General features: G+C 44.3%; 1 protein-coding gene across 1 annotated transcript in view; it reads right to left on the bottom strand.

Annotated features, from left to right (window-relative positions):
• Positions 1-5,437: 5,437 nt before the first annotated feature.
• LOC115459345 (SLAM family member 8-like) overlaps positions 5,438-22,330 on the bottom strand; it is a 42,626-nt gene continuing 25,733 nt past the window's right edge. Inside the window, 4 exon segments of the mRNA XM_030189185.1 lie at positions 5,438-6,402; positions 9,963-10,051; positions 16,553-16,675; positions 19,375-19,665. Coding sequence (XP_030045045.1) covers positions 6,286-6,402; positions 9,963-10,051; positions 16,553-16,675; positions 19,375-19,665 — 620 coding nt within the window. The 3' untranslated portion in view covers positions 5,438-6,285.

Raw genomic sequence — 22,330 nt, 5'->3', positions numbered from 1 at the left:
CAAGAAAAAGATCATTCAAGTGACGATCTTCCAATTTCTTTTAAAAGTATTTCCATGCAGTTTCGTGCGAGTGTCCCTTGGTCTTTGTACTTTTTAAAAGAGTGAAAAATCGATTTACCTTCACCCACTCCACAGCACTCTATGGGCACCAGCTCTCTTCTCTTCCCTTCCTCTCTATAGGCAGCATCTCATCAAATTCTTTCCCTTTATCTCCTCTCCATTAGCACAATCTCATTACTACCCCCCCCCCCCCCCCCCCACCCCCCCACCCCTCCACCCCCCCCGGAGCTCCTGCAGCGTTTTCTGTCCACCTGCTCTGCATTCTCTCCTAACCCCCCCCCCCCCCAACAGCCTTTTCTTTTCTTTCCTACCATCCCGTGACTCTCTTCCTCCCTCCTGTATACATTTTTCTCTCCTACCACATTAACCACACTCTGCTCTGCTCCAGTTTGTAACTGGAGCCCTCTCTAATGTCCGACTTCTGCAGCAGGAAACAGGAAGTTTCATTATTTTATAGACCTCTATCATATCTCCCCCTCAGCCGGCTTTTCTCCAAGCTGAAGAGCCCTAGCCGCTTTAGCCATTCCTCATACGGAAGTCGTCCCACCCCCTTTATCATTTTTGTCGCCCTTCTCTGCACCTTTTCTAATTCCACTATATCTTTTTTGAGATGCGGCGACCAGAATTGAACACAATATTCGAGGTGTGATCGCACCATGGTGCGATACAAAGGCATTATGACATCCTCATTTTTGTTTTCCATTCCTTTCCTTTCTTAGCCGCAGCAGAGCACTGTTTGTCTAGCTACTAATAAATTTGTTTTTAACTGGATATCAACTCGATACGGTCTCCTTCCTATTGCCGAGTCATCTTCGCTATTAATTTGTTTTCATTGACGATTTTTGCGAAGACTGGTTTCTTCTGTTTTTTTTGCAGATATAAAGGAATTGGAGAAGGTGCAGAGAAGGGTGCCGAAAATGATAAAAGAGATGGGACAACTTCCCTATGAGGAAAGGTTAAGACAGCTAGGGCTCTTTAGCTTGGAGAAAAGGCGGCTGAGGGGTGATATGATAGAAGTCTACAAGATAATGAGTGGGGTGGAGCGGACAGATGTGAAGCGTTTGTTTACACTTTCTAACAACACTAGAACCAGGGGACACAAGATGAAGCTAGAATGTGGTAGACTTAAAACAAATCGGAGAAAGTTTTTCTTTACTCAGCGCGTAGTTGGACTCTGGAACTCACTGCCTGAGAATGTAGTGACAGCAGCTGGCCTTGCCGAGTTTAAAGGGGGTTTGGACAGATTCCTGAAGGAAAAGTCCACTGATCATTATTAAATTAACATTTTTGGGGTTTTGCCAGGTTCTTGAGGCCTGGATTGGCCGCTGTTGGAGACAGGATGCTGGGCTTGATGAACCTTTGGTCGTTTCCCAGCATGGCGGTGCTTATGTGCACTATCCTATATAACAATTCTCACCTCCAACAGGATGTGCCTGGGACCGTGCCTGCAGGAAGTGGTCTGCTAGGCAGGCACTCACTGACCTCAGTGACATCAGTGACAGACAATTTGGCAAAGCAAAACAATCTGAGTGCTGGCCATTAGGACACAGGGTTGATAGGAGAGTTTTAAAAGACTGAAGGAACCAAAAGTGTTCAGGGGGGGGCAAGTTCTGAATGAATGAAATGAAAGCTAATCAAGAAATGTATTAAGTTATGTCCAATAAAAAAGGTATCATCTTATTTTCTTTTCCACGTTTTATTTTGTTTGATTTCTATTGATAACCTTAAGAGTGGACTAACACGGCTACCACACTCCTCTACTGAATGAATGAAAGAAATGAAAATTTACGAGAGGAACACAATCTGAATGCCGGGCATTTGTACACAGGGTAGATAGGACACTTTTTTTTTAAAAATGAAGGACGTGAAAGTATTACATCTTGGGGGAGGGGTGAGGAGGAAAGTGGTGGGGTATCCGGATACTGGGCGTTAGGGCCACGGGGGTACATAGACTTTTGAAAGCCTTAAGGAACCCAAAGTGTGGGAAGGAGGAGGAAAAGGAGGGGAGGGAACGGGGTGAGGGGCATTAGGAACAGGGGAGGGGGCCCTGTCACACACTCTCATTCTCACACACACTGTCACACAGACAGTCTCACTCTGTCACACACCCGCACATTCACTCTGGCTCTCTCTCTCAAACATACACACTCCCAGGAAAACCTTGCTAGCGCCCGTTTCATTCGTTCCAGAAACGGGCCTTTTTTACTAGTTGTACATATATATCGCATGCTAATGCAGAGGCATGGGAAAGACAAAAACTAACATGCCACCATACTAGAACTAATGAACCACCACATTAACGACGGTCAGATCTGCAATATACACCCCATGTAAATAAAATAGTGTATAAAAGGGATTTACTGCAAAACGCTGCAATTTCTAGTCAATCTGGTGGTGTCATGTGACCCCTGCCGTGTGGTAAAAATTGGGTTTGGATTGGATACAGAACAGATGCAAAACAAACATGTTATTTAGGGGGTGAAAACTTTATCTGCATAGTCAGGGGGATGTGGATCCAGAAAAAAAAAAGCACCTCTCTGGTGTTGACAGAAGAATGACCAAGAAAGTCGAGGGGAGACAGACGCACACTCACACTAACTGCATAAGCTGCCCTTTCTCTGGGCACCAGGCTACAAATATTTGATAGTACTTATATCTGGAAATAAATACTTTATCATTACTATAAATAGCAAAGATTGTGAATCCATTACAAGGCGGCTTTCTTTCAAGCATAAAATAACTACATTAGACTCGGTAACTGACCCATTCAGTTTTCAGCTCCTTCAGGAGTTAAAAAGCATTGCTACATTGAACCAAGATGGCTGAAATGTGCAGAGCTCCCAAGTTACCCAGTTCCAGGAGAGAGACGTTTTAGCTAGCCATGCTTTTGACCTTATATCCCAAAAGCAGTGTGGGAGATGTAGTCCTTGATTCCACCCACTTAAATCAGGACTGGTGTTACTACCACTAATTATTTTTATAGTACTACTAGACAGGGGTGTAGCCAGACAGTAGATTTTGGGTGGGCCTAGGCAAGAAGTGGGTGGGCACCAAGTGTTTTCCATCGCACCAAAAAAATATCTCAGCTGGTGGAAAAATGCTTCTCGCCATCTTGGCAGTCTACAGCAGACATGCGCTGAAAACTGAGCATGCGTAGGTGCCAGTATCGTGGAGAGCAGCATTTTCGTTACCATCAGGGGGAAGTCTTCAGCTGGCAGAGATTGGGATCCCCACCAGCTACTGCTAAACGTATACTACTGTTGGGTGGGCCTGAGCCCTTGCTACTAGATGTACACAGTGCTGTACACATTATATGCAGGTACTTTCTCTGTCCTTAGAGGGCTCACAATCTAAGGGGGCCTTTTAATAAGCCATGTAAGCACCTACGGGCACCAACTTGCGCCAATTCCAAGTTACTGCTGGCTACCGCGAGGCCCTTGCAGTAATCTCATTTTTGGCGTGCATAGGTCATTACTGCCCAGTTACCAGGCGAGTCTTTACCGCTAGGTCAATGGCTGACGGTAAGGTCTCAGACCCAAAATGGACACGCAGCAATTTTCATTATGCTGCACATCCATTTTCGGCAAAAATTTTAAAAAGGCCTTTTTTTAAAGGCGCGCTGAAAAATGATTGCGCGTGCACCCAAAACCCACACCTACATTACCGCAGTCCGTTTTTCAGTGCACCTTAGTAAAAGGATCCCTCAAGTTTTGATACCTGGGGCAGAGTCACACGTGGCTGCAGTGGGAATTAAGCCCAATTCCCCAGGATCTCAATCTGTAGCACCAACCATTAGGCACCTCCTCCACTCCTGGTGCAAGAGTATTTTAGTGAATCTTCAGCCATATACTCTCCTCCCCACATTTCATTTTCAGGTCTCACCTCATCCGTTCCACCCTCCAAAGTTCTGCTAATTAAAATCTACAACCATAATCATCCTACAGTGATATAAAAACACATAACCCCCATTTTACAAAGCCCCACTTGCGGATGCTGCACGGCAATGCCGACACAGCCCATTCAGTTAACGGGCTATGTATGTCAGCATTAATGCATCAGCAACCACTAGTGTGGCTTTGTAAAAGGGGGGGGGGGGGGGTAATTTGACATCACACTTTTAAATATTCAGCTTTGCTTCGTGGTAGAAATACGCACTGATGCTTCTTGAGTTTGTCTGGCTGTCAGGACTTGTTTTGCTTTTTCTGCCCCTCCAGAAGCTGCTGTCGTAGCCAACTGCCTAGACTTGCCTAATGGTTAGGCCAACCCTGACTGTAATCAGTGCTTGCATGTCTCATGACAGTGCAGTAGAGTAAGGGTTGCTTGAAATCCAGGGCTGACCTAAAATCTCCCTGTCGGAACTGGGTAACTTGGCAGCTCTGCATTACAGGAAAATTTACTGATGTAGACAGATACAACAACATGGAAAAGTACTTAAGGCTAATGGAAAGGATATAAATAAAGTAAGGTCAAGTATACAGGATATATAAATATTTATAGATTGTATAATTAACATTAATTGAAATGATCTGGACCTGAAACAGCAAAGGCTAAAAGTTTTACTTAACTTGGTTAAAAGGCAAGAATTCAGCTGAAGGACCCCCTCCCCTCTCCCCTGGGAGATGGTTAAGAAGGCCGGACCATTATCTTGAAGGGTGGAATGACTGCGGAGCTCCAGACATGCAGTAGATTTTTGCCTACAGAGTGAGGGACCTTCATTATCCTGGTGAATTATTCTGGTTTTATGGCTCTATGGGGAAAAGCTGAGACTTCTGGTTCCCATTGTTGCTGTTGAGAAAACATCTGTTTCTTTTGTAGCCCAGTGCTGTCAAAATTCAAGTTACTTAGAATTCTATGCCCACTCACCTTGGGCTCGGGCTCAGGCCCACCCAAAATTGTCCATCTGGCTACGCCTCTGGTCGTCATGCTGAAAGGGGTGAGAAAAATAGAAGAGAGCTTGACAAAACGGGAAGCACAGTGAAGAGTTTGGGAAATCTGAGCTTCAGTGATATAAAAAAGTAAACTCATGTATTTGGATAACACAAAAATCCATTAGCAACTAAGCATTTAGAAGGATGCAAGCTAGAAACTCAGACTAGAGACGCCTGGGAATCGTAATCTCAGATGATATGAAAGTAGCCAGTCACTGGAGCAAAGTCAATGGGAAAATTAAACAGGGTGACCAGTTGCATAAGCAAAGGTATCAGTAAGAGAACAGAGATAATGTTTCGCTCTCCCCTCCTCACTTGGAATAATATGTAAAAGCAGTGTTGCCAATTAACCAGTTCCAAAACCTGCCCAAAATTTCAACCCCGCCCCCGCTGTCATCAACCCCACCCCCGCCGTCATCAGCTGCGCCCCCGCCAGCCCCACCCCGACGTCACCAGCCCCGCTCCCGACGTCATTAACCACTCCCCCAACGTCACTAACCACGCCCCCTGCGGGGCAAAAAACCACAGTGCTAGCGGAGAAAAAAAAAACCGCAGCCCGCAGCAGTCAGAAATTTCCCGCAGCGGGTCTGGCAACCGCGTGTACAAGTCTGACTGGAGCCCACAGCACTCAGTAGGAGAACCAGAGGCCGAGGGCAGGTAATTTCTCCTGGAGCTCAAACAGCACGGGGTGGGGGGGGGGGGGGTCAGCCTTTGGAGGCTAGAAAGCAAATAATCTACCCTTCACACCCTCAGGATTGACAGTGAGAATAAGAGGTGATAAGGAGAGTACAAATGAAGTCTGACATTACAATACTGTAAGGCTTGAGGCGTAATGTTCAAAGCTCTGGCATTAAAGCCATCAGCACCCTTCCCATAGTGCCATAACAGTGCAGAAACAAAGCCCAATCCAATGAAAACTGAAAGCAAAGGGAAGGAATGTTGCACACAGAAATGTTTCAGTAAGCGTGGGGCAGAAGGGCGCTTGTGTTGGGTTCATTCGGATGGAAGATGATTTCCTTTCTCTTCGTAAGAAAGCTAAGGAGTCTTTCTTTGGTCTCGTTTTCCATGCTTACTGTTAATGTGTGTGTATTCTTTGTATTATAGTCTCTAAATGCTTTAAATTCAATATTTTACCAAGTGTGTGACATTTCATTGTTACTGTCCCTCTGCCCAACACAATCAGAAAACTTCCAGCTGAGTCCTGCAAAACCTGGGAGGCTCCGAACTTCTTTACTGACTCTAAACACTGGGTCACGTCTGCTTCAGATTCATTCCCTGCTGGGCTCAACTGTCCCCTTTACATGGCTTCCATGGATCTGTCCTTTGGGACAAATTTTACTTCATCGTAGACAGTCTGCACCTTTCGTGGCCGGGGCTTATGCTCCATCAGGTTGGTCTCAAGGTTCGCATGAATCTGAGAATAAAAAATAAAGGGTATTAAGAACAAATTGGTAACGCCATCTTTAACAGATTTCAGGAATAATTAAGGTTATAAATAGAAATAAAACAAAACAGAGAAAAGAAAATAAGATGATATCTTTCAACAATTTTTATTGATGACAACCCGGTGCATATACAGAAATCGAAGAATCTCATTAGTAAAGCATACCATACAAAGTCACAATATCTAGACATAACCGTCATCAACCTGTTATTTTTAAACTATTACCACCTCCCCCCCAACTCCCCCCAATCCTCCATGTTTATTTTACAGAAGGAAAAAAAACTCCAAGACATACCTTTTTTATTGGACTAACTTAATACATTTTTTGATTAGTTTCGAAGGTAACGCTTGGAATGCCCTCTAAATATTAGACTTCCATAAACCCTTGAAAAACTTAGCTGAACATTAAAATACTCTGCAGATTCCCTCCAATATGAATCTACTATTTTCTTAGCCTGCACTTCCAATTAATGCTCAAGGTAGATCACAGAATTTTTACAATCCAGCTCTAATATGTTAGAGTTTACAGTTTACATTCTTTGCACTTAGTTTAATGGGCAGCGGGATTGCGAGCCTGTCCCACTACTGTCATTGTATATATACAGTGTGTTCTTGTACCAGATTGTAGCCGAGCTGAGCTGGAAAGTGTTTGCTTAATGATAACAGAATGCATGCAACCCTAAGATACACAGTAAAGTACAAGGGGTTATCTGCATTATCCCAGCTGCAAAGGCCTCAAATATAAATCAACTTAGCCAGCGGTGGGAGGCAGGGCTGGTGGTTGGGAGGTGGGGAAAGTGCTGGGCAGACTTATACTGTCTGTGCCAGAGCCGGTGGTGGGAGGCGGGGCTGGTGGTTGGGAGGCGGGGATAGTGCTGGGCAGACTTATACGGTCTGTGCCAGAGCCAGTGGTTGGGAGGCGGGGATAGTGCTGGGCAAACTTATACAGTCTGTGCCCTGAAGAGGACAGGTACAAATCAAGGTAAGGTATACACAAAAAATGGCACATGTGAGTTTATCTTATTGGAGTGTACAGTCTAAGTGAGCTGTCAGTTCACACCACACCTGTGATCTTTACATAAAGGGATGAGACTTGATATACTGCATTTCTGTGGTTACAATCAAAGTGGTTTTCATATTATGCATAGTTACTTATTTTGTACCTGGGGTGATGGAGGGTTAAGTGACTTGTCCAGAGTCAGAAGGAGCTACAGTAGGAACTGAACCCAGTTCACAAGGATCGAAGCATGCTGCAGTAACCACTAGGCTACTCCTCCACTCAATATGACATCTAAGTCTGAGTCAGGATGTTTTACGTTCCAAGACGTATGAAGAGAGGCTTGCTGACCTGAACATGTACACCCTGGAGGAAAGGAGGAACAGGGGTGATATGATACAGACGGAGATGGGAAGGCGGTAGAACGAGAGGACATGAAATGAGATTGAAGGGGGGCAGACTCAGGAAAGATGTCAGGACGTATTTTTTCACGGAGAGGGTGGTGGACGCTTGGAATGCCCTCCCGCGGGAGGTGGTGGAGATGAAAACGGTAACGGAGTTCAAACATGCGTGGGATATGCATAGAGGTATCCTGTGCAGAAGGAATGGATCCTCAGAAGCTTAGCTGAAATTGGGTGGCGGAGCAGGTGGGGGGAAGAGGGGGTGGTGGTTGGGAGGCAAGGATAGGGGAGGGCAGACTTATACGGTCTGTACCAGAGCCGGTGATGGGAGGCGGGACTGGTGGTTGGGAGGCGGGAAATACTGCTGGGCAGACTTATATGGTCTGAAAAGGACAGGTACAAATTCAAGGTAAGGTATACACATATGAGTTTGTCTTGGGCAGACTGGATGGACCATGCAGGTCTTTTTCTGCCGTCATCTACTATGTTACTATGTTACTATGCTGAAAACATCCAAAAACTGAGTAGCGAACATAGCGATTTTCAAACCAGAAAAACACCTATCTTTTTGTTTCAGAAATCAACATTTTCCAGACATTTTTGTGCTCAGTGCATCTACCTTTTGGTACCATGTTTGGAAGAAAACGTCCAAGGGAAAAACCAACAAAAATAAGCCACTGGGGTGTCTGGGGGCCATGATTCTTAGTATACTGGCCACACAGACATCCTAGCAGAGCAGTGAGTGAGGCAGCCTACAGGGCACTGCAGTGGACTTCACACAAAAGGTCCCAAGTACACATCTCACCATAACCCCTTTATATTGTATGGTGAGCCCTCCAGGAATAGCAAAAAATGTACTGTACCCAACTGCAATAGCCCTTACACCTGCAGATGTCACCTATATTTTGTGGCTTGGGGGGGCACTCTCACTTTCCACCACAAATGTAGTAGTTAAGAGTGGGATATGGGCCTGGGTCCCCTTCTCTACAGGTCACTGCACCTACCACTAGGCTACTCCATGAACCTGCTTGCTGCCCTAACAGGAATGACCATTATCTCTCGTCATGTTCAAGTGTGCATCACTGTGTACGACTTGTAGTGCTATAGAAATGGTAAGTAGTAGTAGTAGTCTTTGGGATTCCGGAATCTTGCTGCTCTTTGGGATTCCGGAATCTTGCTGCTCTTCGGTATTTTGGAATCTTACTACTTTTTGTCCTTATTTGTCCTGTCTGTCCAATTAGATTGTAAGCTCTGTCGAGCAGCGACTGTCTTTTCGCGTTCAAGTGTACAGCGCTGCGTACGTCTAGTAGCGCTAAAGAAATGATTAGTAGTAGTAGTTATATCTGCCGCTGTCATAGAACCTGATATGTACTGTCACTTTTACCTCTTAGAGGGGTGGGTGGGGGGGTCAATGACCACTGGGGGATTAAAGGGGGGGTCATGCCTTTATCTCTGCAATGGTCATCTGGTCAGTTTGGGCACCTTTTTGGCAATTAGGGACCCTTTTACTAAGCTGCAGTATAAAAGGCCCTTCCTGCGCTACTGGCGGTGGCCGTTTTTGCCGCATGCTAGGGCCCCTTTTACTGCAGCGGGTAAAAAGGCCAGTAACAGAAATGGCCATACAGTAAGTTCGCACTTGCCGTGTGGGCAAGTAAACCTGGTGGTAACCCCCTACGGTATAAAGTTTTCTGGGAAATTCGGAAATGCCACACACTGGGGGCGGAACTACCGCCGACACTCGCGTTGGGCCGGTGGTAGTTCCGGATTGCTGCACGGCAAGCCTGCTGTGGGCTTACTGCCGCTTAATAAAAGGGCCCCTTAGTCGTAATTGAAAGAGGTCTAGCCATAAACATCCTATTTTTTGCCCTGGATTTTTTTTACAATGCTCCATTAATGCAGAAAAACATCTATATCGTAAGCCCATCCTAGTCCCGCCCAAAACACGCATCCAACATACCCCCTTGCAATTTAGATGAACTGCAGAGAAAAATGTCTCAAATACGAGTTTTGAAAATCAGGATTTGGACGTTTTTCCGAGAAAAACATCCATCTGCCACTTTCTGCCATTTTTCTGTTTTGAAAATTAGCTCCATAACATACAAGGATACAAAGGCACGCACCTAGGACCTTACCTGATCATTTCCTTCTGGAGGTATCCTCTGTATCACCGCGTACTGAACAGATGAGGAACTTTCCAGTACTTGGTTTCTAGAAGCAGAATCTTACAAGACAAAAAAGAAACATACATCAGCATCTCAGTCATGGAGACAAGTAAGATTAAATGGAGGCAGCTGGACACTAGGTACAGTCAAGTCTGCACAATCATAGCCTCTGGCCATGGTCACTAATGACTTGGTGACCTACAGAATGGCTGTATCAAATTGAGTTGGATCTGGATTTGATTCGTTTCATTTTTATTCACAGGGTGTGAATGATATCCCAGGTCTACAGTCGACATCTCTTGAGATAGGATTTGGTTGAGGTGGGAGTCAACTTGATAGTGGCTTGTAAATTTTATCCATAGTGGAGGAGAGCATCTTGAAAAAGAGCAAGCGAGACTTTTTAAGGGGTTGTACACAGCCATCTCCTTAGAAATCAGAACTCTCTTCCTCTTTTGTCAGGATTCATGTCCTTCTGTACAGATGTGCGAGGCAACTCTTGGACCAAAAAGATGCTTCTAGGAGTGTATATTTAATTGAACAGCTACTAGTAGGGAAAGTCCTCCAATATGGATAAAATCTTGACCAACTGAGCTCTGTTCTTAAAATAAATTCTTGTAATTCTCTGTAGTTCTCTGAGGAATTAAAAGCATTTTCCTCATTCTCTCTCACAATCTCCTGTTTCAACATTGGTAGCTCCCATATACACATAGACCAGTGACAACAATAATACTGACATCAACAGATCTGTTTCGATGTGATGACCTTTCACTTCTAAATCTGGAAGGAGACACTTGGATTTTCTGCAAGCTATGCTAAAGTCATGTAACTTTCCTCCCCTTCATGTTCTGCTTTCTAACTTCTTCAGGGGCTATGAAAAGTAGCTGACTCGCGTGTGGTCATGTGATCACCTCATATGACTCATCAGCCCCAAACACTGCCAAAAGAGTCAAAGGCCCACAGAGTGTAGTTTGTGCAGGTGAAATGAAACAAACACTCAGAAAGAACAAAGGAAACTTTGTCAGAAACCAGGTCACAGCCACACCAGCAGAGAGCACTTCTCCAATCTAGGGCATGGTATGGAAGATATGAGGGTCTCAGGGAAAAACCCAGATTGTGGAGATGAGAAAAGGGAACTCAAACACATAGATGTCTAGTGCTTCCTACATAAGCCTCAACCAGTCAGAAAATTTATGATTCACACAGTCCACAACAAGAATTTCCTCAAGACGCACGTCTTATATTCCGCCTGAACCGATATACTCATATCACCCCTCTTCTCAGGTCACTTCACTGGCTTCCAATCAGATACCGCATACAGTTCAAGCTTCTCCTTCTTACCTACAAATGCACTCAGTCTGCAGCCCCTCATTACCTCTCTACCCTCATTTCCCCTTACGTTCCCGCCCGTAACCTCTGCTCACAGGACAAATCCCTCCTCTCAGTACCCTTCTCCACCACCGCCAACTCCAGGCTCCGCTCATTCTGCCTCGCCTCACCCTATGCTTGGAATCAACTTCCTGAGCCCTTACGCCAAGCCCCCTCCCTACCCATCTTCAAATCCTTGCTCAAAGCCCACCTCTTCAATGTTGCTTTCGGCACCTAACCTTTATACCTTTCAGGAAATCTAGACTGCCCCTATTTGACTGACTGTACATTTGTCCTTTAGATTGTAAGCTCCTTTGAGCAGGGACTGTCCTTCTATGTTAAATTGTACAGCGCTGCGTAACCCTAGTAGCGCTTTAGAAATGTTAAGTAGTAGTAGTAGTAGTAGACGCAGTCTGTACAGTCACGATTTGTCAAATTTATCTTTCTCCGGATCTTTCTTCATCCACGTTGGCTTGCACATACTTTATACCTCTTCAGCTCTGTGACCTGTGCTCACTACTTTATGTAAATCTTTTCTGAGATGCAAAAAGAAAATGCAAATCACCCACATTCGGTGCTTGTTTTCTTCTTTTCTTCAAAAGGAAGTTAAGCTTCATTTGTATAGATTTGCCTGCCAGGGAAATTGGGAAACAGTGAAAGATCCTGTCTTTACTGACGCTGGCTGCAGCTGTCCTTCCTCCACCTCTGACCCCAGTTACGGGCAGAATTTCAAGCCAACACAAAACCAGCACAGTTTGTTACATTTGTACCCCACGCTTTCCCACTCATGGCAGGCTCAATGCGGCTTACATGGGGCAATGGAGGGTTAAGTGACTTGCCCAGAGTCACAAGGAGCTGCCTGTGCCTGAAGTGGGAATCGAACTCAGTTCCTCAGTTCCCCAGGACCAAAGTCCACCACCCTAACCACTAGTCCACTCCTCCACTGTTCCTACTATTTGAGATTCTACATGGAATGTTGCTATTCCACTAGAAGTCGGCCCTTGCAGATCACCAATGTGGCTGCACAGGCTTCTGCTTCTGTGAGTCTGACGTCCTGCACATACGTGCAGGACGTCAGACTCACAGAAACAGAAGGCTGCACAGCCTTCTACATGGAATGTTGCTAGTGGAATAGCAACATTCCATGTAGAATCTCCAATAGTAGCAACATTCCATGTAAAATCTCCAATAGTAGCAACATTCCATATAGAATCTCCAATAGTAGCAATATTCCATGTAGAATCTCCAATAGTATCTATTTTATTTTTGTTACATTTGTACCCTGCGCTTTCCCACTCATGGCAGGCTCAATGCGGCTTACATGGGGCAATGGAGGGTTAAGTGACTTGCCCAGAGTCACAAGGAGCTGCCTGTGCCTGAAGTGGGAATCAAACTCCGTTCCTTAGTTCCCCAGGACCAAAGTCCACCACCCTAACCACTAGGCCACTCCTCCACATAACAGATCCAACAGAGGGGCAGATTCAGAAAGAGGGACCCAAATTTGTGATCTGTGCTAAGCTACTATTCTGTGAAAGATGCTCTGCGCAGAGCGCCCTTTCCAGAACACTACCTTGACGTGCTTCTTGCGCCTAAACTTTGGGCATGAGCATTTACGACTGCCAAAAAGCTGGTGTAAACGTTTGCACTCAACTCATGGCAGTTAAGTGCATAAATGCAGGTATTCTATAACATTGCACCTAATTTCTGAGAACATCTCAACCTAACCGTGCCCTTCCCATGGCCGCACCCCTTTTTGAACTGCACGCTGTGAAATTTAGGTGCACATGTTACGGAATAGTGGGTAGGGCAGATTCATGCTTAACTCCTAACTACTGCCAAATTAAGTACTTGTGAACACCAATAACTGTTAGTACCTAATTGACAAATTATTTAGGCATGAATCTGAGATACGCACCCAAATTTGGTGCAAATATACAGAATTCGGAGGGGATTGAGTCCAATATTCATAGGCGTTTACATGACTAGCAGGTGCTGTTAACCAGAAAAGTGCCAGCGAAAGGGATGTTCAGTGGCACTAATTGACAATGCTATGAATATTTCCTCTGTCTGCCCCAGCAATATCTGGAAGTGACAGGAAGGTCTGTGGGTGGAGCCAGAGACTGTGTAATTAGTGACCAAATTCAGACCACTAATCGTATAATAAACCAGGTAAAGTTAGAGCAGCAAAAAGGCCAAATCTGATTAGCTGTCCAGTGAGCGGTTTGATTATTGCTGCCAACTGGTTAGTGGTGTAGAATCGATAAACATAAATTGATTTTCTTCTCTTGCAAAAGGTACAAAGAGTAGGGGACACTCAAGGATGTTACATGGTACTACTTTTCAAACGAACCGGAGGAAATACTTTTTTCACTCCACAAATAGTTAAAGCTCTGGAACTTGCTGCCAGAGGATGTGGTATCCATGGCCAGTATATCTAGGTTTGAAAAAGATTTGTACAAGTTCCGGGAGGAAAAGTCCATAGTCTGCTATTGAGTTAGACATGGGGGAAGCCGCTGCTTGCCCTGGGATTGGTAGCATGGAATGCTGGTACTATTTGGGTTTCTGCCAGGTACTTGTGACCTGGATTGGCCACTGCTGGTCTGACCCAGTAGGGCTGTTCTTATTTATTTATTTCTGCCAACATTTATACCCCACATTTTCCAATCAAGTTGTTGGTTCGATGTGTCTTACAGTTTACTTTGGTTGAATGTGTTAGCCGAGTGCCATTTTCAGTCTCTGTTAGTGATCGAGCATCGTGGTGCGTTGACTGCTGTTCAGGTTGGTTATGTGGGTTCATCGAAGAAAAATTTTCTTAAGTGGGCTTTCAGGTATTTTCGGAAGGTTATGTAGTTGTTTGTGTATTTTAAGACTTTCGGTAACGCATTCCATATCTTGGGGCAGATGTATGTGAAGCTGGTTGAGTATGAAGATTTGTATTTTAGGCTTTGGTATCTGGGAAAGTGTAGGGTAAGGTAGGTCCTTGCACCTTTTATTGCATTGTGCATAGGTTTTTCTATGAGGCTTGTCATGTATTCCAGCGCGAGGTGTGAGGATGTTATAATGCCGTTGTATCGCTCCATGGTGCGACCGCACCTTGAGTATTGTGTTCAATTCTGGTCGCCGCATCTCAAGAAAGATATAGTAGAATTGGAAAAGGTGCAGCGAAGGGCGACTAAAATGATAGCGGGGATGGGACGACTTCCCTATGAAGAAAGACTAAGGAGGCTAGGGCTATACAGCTTGGAGAAGAGACGGCTGAGGGGAGACATGATAGAGGTATATAAAATAATGAGTGGAGTGGAACAGGTGGATGTGAAGCGTCTGTTCACACTTTCCAAAAATACTAGGACTAGGGGGCATGCGATGAAACTACAGTGTAGTAAATTTAAAACAAATCGGAGAAAATGTTTCTTCACCCAACGTGTAATTAAACTATGGAATTCGTTGCCGGAGAAAGTGGTGAAGGCGGTTAGCTTAGCAGAGTTTAAAAAGGGGTTGGACGGTTACCTAAAGGACAAGTCCATAAACCGCTACTAAACGGACTTGGAAAAATCCACAATTCCAGGAATAACATGTATAGAATGTTTGTACGTTTGGGAAGCTTGCCAGGTGCCCTTGGCCTGGATTGGCTGCTGTCGTGGACAGGATTGCTGGGCTCGATGGACCCTTGGTCTTTTCCCAGTATGGCATTACTTATGTACTTATATGAGACCGAAGATACGTTCTCTGGCCTATAGAATAATCTTGAAAGATATACGTGCTTTGATGGGTAGCCAGTGTAGGTTTTGAAGCAGCGGTTTTACACTTTCGAATCGATTCTTGCCGAATATTAGTCTTGCAGCTGTATTTTGTGCTGTTTGCAGTTTCTTTAATAATTGTTCCTTGCATCCTTGCATCCAGTGTAAATCCTGATGGGTTGGCATTGAAGCAACAGTGCTGGTCGGTATCAGGGTATTGTCATTGAATATCCAGTTTTATTTTAACTGTGGTGGCTGGCACTTTACTTAACCGCTGACTGCTGTGGTTCAATATTAGACTCATTGACTTTGAGGATCATAGCCCTATGTAGCTCACTTTATTCATTGCAAAAAAAATGTGTAATGTTATTTGCAGAAGACAGAGACAGGGAGACACACATACACACTCAATGTGCCAGAGAATGTAGTAAAAGCAGTTAGCTTAGCGGGGGTTTAAAAAAAGGTTTGGCTGGCTTCTTAAAGGAAAAGTCCATAGCACGCCCCAGTCCCGCCTTCGCTATGCTTCCGACACGTGGCTTTCGATTATGCCAATTCGGGCGATCCTGTGAGAAGGACGCCCATCTTCCGATTTGCGTCGAAAGATGGGCGCCCTTCTCTTTCGAAAATAAGCCTGAAAGTAAACTCCATGTATGAGGTGGAGGAAGGAAGGGGGACAACATCTCGGCCCAGGTGGGGGCGTATCTCAGTCTGGTAGAGGCGGCATGTTGCCTTGGGTCGCCCCTTCCTTTACTCCACTGATATTGACACTATATATACAGCTGTTGACCATTTAAATGGCTTTGAATATCAGGTGGATAGTTTTTATTGAATAATTTTGAATAATACAAACAAATAAGAATAAGAAATAATAGTCCACATTAATGAGAACGGGAACAATCCACCAAACCAGTTACATAGCAGAAACAAGATTATACCTATTTTTAAGCTCTGTGGCCATCGTTTAAAAAATACAGTGACAACCCTGCAGACTTCAACAGGCGTCATGCATTTTTTAAACTGCCTTTTTTAAGCAACCCCTGTCCCACTGAATTCCCAGATGGTTCTGGGCTATGGCCTTGGTGAAAAAGGGTGTTGATGGGATACGATGACTTAACAGGTCATTTGGCACTCTTCACCCGAATCAGCTGTTCCAAAACAAATCTGTCTGGGGAAGGGGGGAGTGCTCTGAGCTGAACAGGATCTGGCTCTCCAAATCCAAACTAATCCTCTCCCACATTAAAACAGCTCAACCTAAAAAGCCCTAAGATGGCTGAATGGCTTTGGAGGGAACCTTGGAAGACAGTAAAACAGACCTGGATGGGCCCTTCCCCAGTTGACCTTTGAATGTGTCTGTTTCCTACAGATCCGTTTAAGGGCTGTCTTTGGTGTTTTATTTAGAAAAGGGGAGGGTGTTAAAGGATAAGGGGGCTCAAGGCTTATAGAGGTGACACCACCTACCGTTGTGCTTCCTTTTCTTCTTCTTCTTCCAATAGAAGAACGTGAGCAGAGTTATTACGATGATTGCAATGAAAGTAATGGGCAGGAAAGTGAACAGCAGAGTCCTCGATACTAGTTTTCCACCTGGAATTAAAGGTGAACAGGTATTTGTTTGGTTTGACTTGGCTCTTTCCTTCTACACTGCAGGGCTTCCAGTTCAGTCCGAACTGGGGCCGAATTCCAACACCAGAACCTTTGTCTGTAACTACCTGGGGGCTGTCCCCCAAATGTCATATCACTTCTCAATTTACTAGTCATCAGCCAGGGCCCCGTACTGGGGCCCCTTCCAGAATCATGAACTTTAGCCACTAGGTGGTGCGCCACTGTACAATGGCTGGGACGTCAACTCTCCCCCTCCTCCAGCATTTCCAGCTCTGGGAAACGAACAGAAAACCAGACTTGGCAATGAAACCCAGGTATTACATACCTGGATACAGTGGGATATCCTGATTTTGGCTTCTGTTTTTTGGAGGTAGCTGTAGGTGTGTCCCGAGGACTGGGTGGAGAACCTTTCGTGCCACTGTGGAGTAGCTGGTATTCTATAAAGGAGCACCTAACTTCTACAACACACAGTTGAGGGGAGCGTATAGATGGGCGGAGTACGGCCCTGTCGTCAAGTGAGGTGTGTAACTTATAGAATGTTATCGGTTACGTGCGTCATTTGACACACTAACATGACGTAAATGGTCATGTCTGAACTGAGGCAATCTCATGCTGACTTATACTCGTATCGTATAATAAATCAAAATCATTCCCAGCGTTTAAATAGTGTAAAACATTTTTTAACAAATGGCAGCACTCAGTAATTCATCTGAGAAAAGTTTTTTTAGGACCAGCAAAGGAGACTGAATGCTCTGAGGCACACAACGAAACAAAGTTATGTTGCCGCTGTTCTCCTGATGACTGCTGAATGACATAAGCAAGACATGCTAAGAACAAGATATGCGAACGTAAGTGGAAATCTTGACAGTAAAATAATTTTGTGAATTGTTGACACATCGAGTGATGTAAAAAAAAAAAAAAAGAGAACCTAAAAATCAGATCGATGACGATACTTAGTGAGTTTATTGCTTTTCCCTATAAGATACTATATGGGAGCAACCACCGTTGACTGGTCCTAAACAACATTCGTAAAAGAAAAATGTTCTAGACTATTTGACTGCTGGGAATATTTTTGATTAGTTTTGCTTTCTGTTCCCCCGCTTTTAGAAGGCTTTTGTTTGGACCTTTATCTTGTAGAACTGGTGCTCAGTGTTTTACATCAGCGCCCAAATGGAGATGCCAGTTTAAGAATTGCTCCCTTAATGTCCCTGCTAGAATGTTTAGCATTGCCACAGGGCCCTGACTGTCTGTATCCGGCCAGAAAGCCTGATCAAGAACCAGGTGAACTGCCCAGACTGTGCCCCACTGACCTTTCCCATCACTCTCCTGCCCCCCTCTTCTCACATTTCATAAAAAAACCCAGTTTTCGTCTCTAGATGTATGGTGGTTGCAGTCAGATTAAAAATGTCTCCTCCCTTATCCCAGGCCTGTAAGCCTCACATCAGTTATTGGAAAAGTAATGGAAGCGATGCTGAAGGAAAGGATAGTGAATTTCCTGGAAGCCTGTGTCAGGGGTCAACTATGTTCGGATGCCAAACTTCTTCTTGTCACATTGAGTAACTACTTACTAACCAAACAGACTATCTCCATATTTCGTAGGGAAGAAGCTTGGCATCTGAACATAGTCAACCTCAGACGCAGGCGTTGTGCGCCGAAACACGGCCTGTGTTGGGTCTATATTGGAACACTGATTTTCGCCAATAAAGAACTGTGTCCCATGTCTGAATGCTGTTGGTGCTTTTTGCTGTATTTTGTCAAGTAGTGGCAAAATATGATGGTGTATCATCCTCTTCCCAGCTTTCACTCAATCTCTCTTGCTCATATAACCCCCCACCCCCCCCCCCCCCCCCACACACACACACATCTTTCACTCAGTCTCTTTCTCTCACCTGGCTTTGCAGAAGAAACAGCTGGATTCCTGCTTCCCCACCAGGACTTGGCTCTCTGCAAGTATGAGCACTGCGGTGCTGGAAGTTTGAGTTGGTCTCACAGTTTCAGGTCTCGCGAGACTTAAAAACATGAAACCAATCTGAACTTCCGGCACCTCATGGCTGAAGCTTGTAGAGAGCCGAATCAAGGTAGAGAAGCAGGAATCCCGCTGTAAGCACCACAAGATTTACCAAGCTTCCAAGGGCCAGAAAAAAGCACTTGGTGGGCCAGGTTCTGGCCTTGCGGGCCATAGGTAGGACAAGCCTGAGTTAGTACATGTCAGAGGCCTCTTCTGGACCACATCAACAATTATTGAATTGACTTGGTTGTTCTGTGTATCACGATTGGACCTTAAAGGTTTTAAAAACACTAAATGAAGGGCCTTGTGGAGATCTCCTGAGGCCAATCAGACACTGCTAGATATGGTGAACCTTTGGCCTTCTTTTGATTTAATCAACTGTGGAACTAGTCAATCTCCAAAACTGACCTTCAGTCTGTAGGATTGAGCAGTGCAACATGGTTGGACAATGTACTGTAGTCTATGTGAATCACTGCAACTAAGAAATCAGGAGGTTAATTCCCCAGGAGGAAGCCAGTGAAGAGTGGCCACATTCTCCAGATTGTGTATCTACAGCTCAGCTAAGATTGCAGGACAGCTAGAGTGTTCCGTATAGATTACCTGCATATATGGGATGCTTAAACCCCCCATTATTAATTAAAGAAACCAGAGGACCATAAATGCTGAGGCTTACCTTGCTCTGTACACTCACTGCTTAAATTATAGGAGGTGTTCTTCATATCAACAGGATTACTAACGACACAGAAGAGGGGTCTGTCCGTTGCGTTGCAGTTTAATGAAATGATCCGACTGTTTCTGTTTGGATTCTGCCAGTGCTGTTGCAGCTCCTCCACTCCTGCTGGTAAAGCTCCTGCTATCCAAGTAATATTAACATCAGCTTGGGGTGAGACCATGCATTCCAAGGTTATATTCCAGCTATCACGGCTCGTGGTTAATTTCCGTATTTCTGGAGTAGGGACAGGCTCTGCATGAGGACAAAATAGTTATAACAAATTCCAGTAATTCTTTCTGGGTCACAAGCTGTATAAGGCCATTTGTCCTCCTAAAAGCGTAAATGAACTCTTTAGCACACAGAGTGGTAAAATCTCACATCTCCTTTGGGTTGTCCAGTAAGTGGCCTATTCAAGCAGTACCTTGAATGCATTTCTAAAACAGAGAAACATGATGGCGGACGAACGGCCCATCCAGTCTGCCCTGTGTTTTATTTCAGATATTCACTGGATTCTAAAAAGAGCATGTTCCCTCTCCAGTGATGTGATGGGGATCATTCTCCACCCCTCCCATGGGAAAACCCATGTAAAAAAAGGCTTGGAAGGGTGACAGACACATATGAGGGATAATCTGTAACGTTTAACGAGTATTATAATCAAGAAAGTCAAAATGGTATTGGTGAATCATGGTAAATTGTTTACTGGATAGTACAGACCAGACTCTTTTGTGGATGTCAGAGGCTCCCTTAGACGTACAGACTGGTTCTTCAACTGTGCATATCACTATCAACCCCACCTTCGAGAAAAAAATGCCAAGTCCCAGAAAATGAATTTGACTTGCAAGCAGAACTTGCAGTTTCAAAGATCTATTTATTTAAAGGTTAACAAATAAAAGTGAAACAAAAAATATAAAAAGAAATCTTTGACTGGACTAAATTCATTTTTGGACTTGCTACTGGGTGCAAAAATCTCATAACAACATAAGAACAGAAGTGTTGCCATACTGGAACAGACCGAAGGTCCATCAAGCCCAGTTTCCTGTTTTCAACACTGGCCAATCCAGGTCACATGTACCTGGCAAGATCCCAGAACAGTAAAATAGATTTAATGCTGCTTATCCTAGAAATAAGCAGCTGATTCTCCCAAGTCCATCTTAATAATGGCTTATGGATTTTTCTTTTAGGAAATTATCCAAGCCTTCTTTAAATCCTAAGATAACTTCTTTTACCACATTCTCTGATGACAAATTCCAGAGTTTAATTACATGTTGAGTAAAGAAATATTTTCTCCGGTTTGCTTTACATTTACTACTTAGTAATTTCATTGCATGCCCCCTTTCCCTAGTCTTTTTTCTTAAATCCCCTGCTCACTGCCGACCTACCCATTCGAGCAATCACTGGATAACATTGGTACAACCTTTTGTTTGGCTCTCCCCCAATTTCCTATTATAATCGTAGTTCTACCCCCTTCCATCTCCGAATTGTATTATGATATCCCACATTCCTTTTATTCTACTATCTAGTCTGTAAGGTGCCTAGATGGCACGACTGTAGATAGCAAATATAAGCAAACTTCGATACTTGAATCATTTTTTTCCAAAGAGTAAACAACAGAATCACGTCTACACGTTACACTCCAACCAGTATTTTATAGACCACTATCATATCTCCCCTCACCTGTCTCTTCTCCAAGCTGAAAAACCTTCTCATCGGGAAGTCATCCCATCCCCTTTTATAATTTTCGTCACCCTTCTCCGCACCTTTTTGAATTCCGCTGTATATCTTTTTTGAGATGTGGTATTTTAGATCTAGTCCTTAGTGGAATGCAGGACTTAGTACAAGTGGTAACTGTATTGGGTCCGCTGGTGAAACAAAAAAAAAAAACAGAGTGGAAGACTCCAAAGGAGGTTCAAAGATAACCAAACGCAGAAGTCAATGGCTTTTTAAAACATATAAAAGTTTATTTTCCCAGAGATTTGATACAGGATGTGTTGACAATTCCGGGTATGTATGTGTTTGGTTATCTTGGAACCTCCTTTACAGTCTTCCACTCTTTTTTTTTTCTTTTGATGGACTGTTCTGGAAGCACTGCTTTCCCCTGTTTTTGGATTTGGGGTTCGCTGGTGAAACAGTGATCATAATATGATCAAATCTGACTTAATAACTGGAGTGCAGTCACTAAGGAAATCTACTGTAGCAGTGTTTAATTTTCAAAAGGGTAGCTATGATAAAATGAAGAAAATGGTTAAAAACAAACTGAAAGGCTCAGCTGCAAAGGTTAGGACTTCAAATCAGGCATGGATGCTGTTTAAAAATACCATTTGGAAGCCCAGACCAGATGTATTCCACATATTGATAAAGGTGGAAAGAAGAGCAAAGACAGCCAGTATGGTTAAAGGGAGAAATGGAAAAGGCTATTAGAGCCAAAATAACAGCTTTCAGAATATGGGAAAAAAAATGATGAGTGCAGACAACACAAAACTATTCAAAGTTGTTCAAATACCTGCAGATTGTGAAAAATTGCACCCTCATCCTCCCTATCTCATCTGCCCGCAACCTTGGAGTCATCTTCGACTCCTCCCTCTCCTTCTCTGCGCATATCCAGCAGACAGCCAAGACCTGTCGCTTCTTTCTCTATAACATCAGCAAAATTCGCCCTTTCCTCTCTGAGCACACCACCCGAACTCTCATCCACTCTCTCATTACCTCTCGCCTTGACTACTGCAAGCTACTCCTCACTGGCCTCCCACTTAACCATCTATCCCCCCTTCAATCCGTTCAGAACTCTGCTGCCCGTCTTATCTTCCGCCTGGACCGATATGCCCATATCACCCCTCTCCTCAAGTCACTTCACTGGCTTCCCATCAGGTACCGCATACAGTTCAAGCTTCTCCTAGTAACCTACAAATGCACTCGATCT

This window comes from Microcaecilia unicolor, unplaced genomic scaffold (genome assembly GCF_901765095.1).
Source record: "Microcaecilia unicolor unplaced genomic scaffold, aMicUni1.1, whole genome shotgun sequence".
Lineage (NCBI taxonomy): Eukaryota > Metazoa > Chordata > Amphibia > Gymnophiona > Siphonopidae > Microcaecilia > Microcaecilia unicolor.
This window is presented reverse-complemented; position numbering and strand designations above follow the sequence as displayed.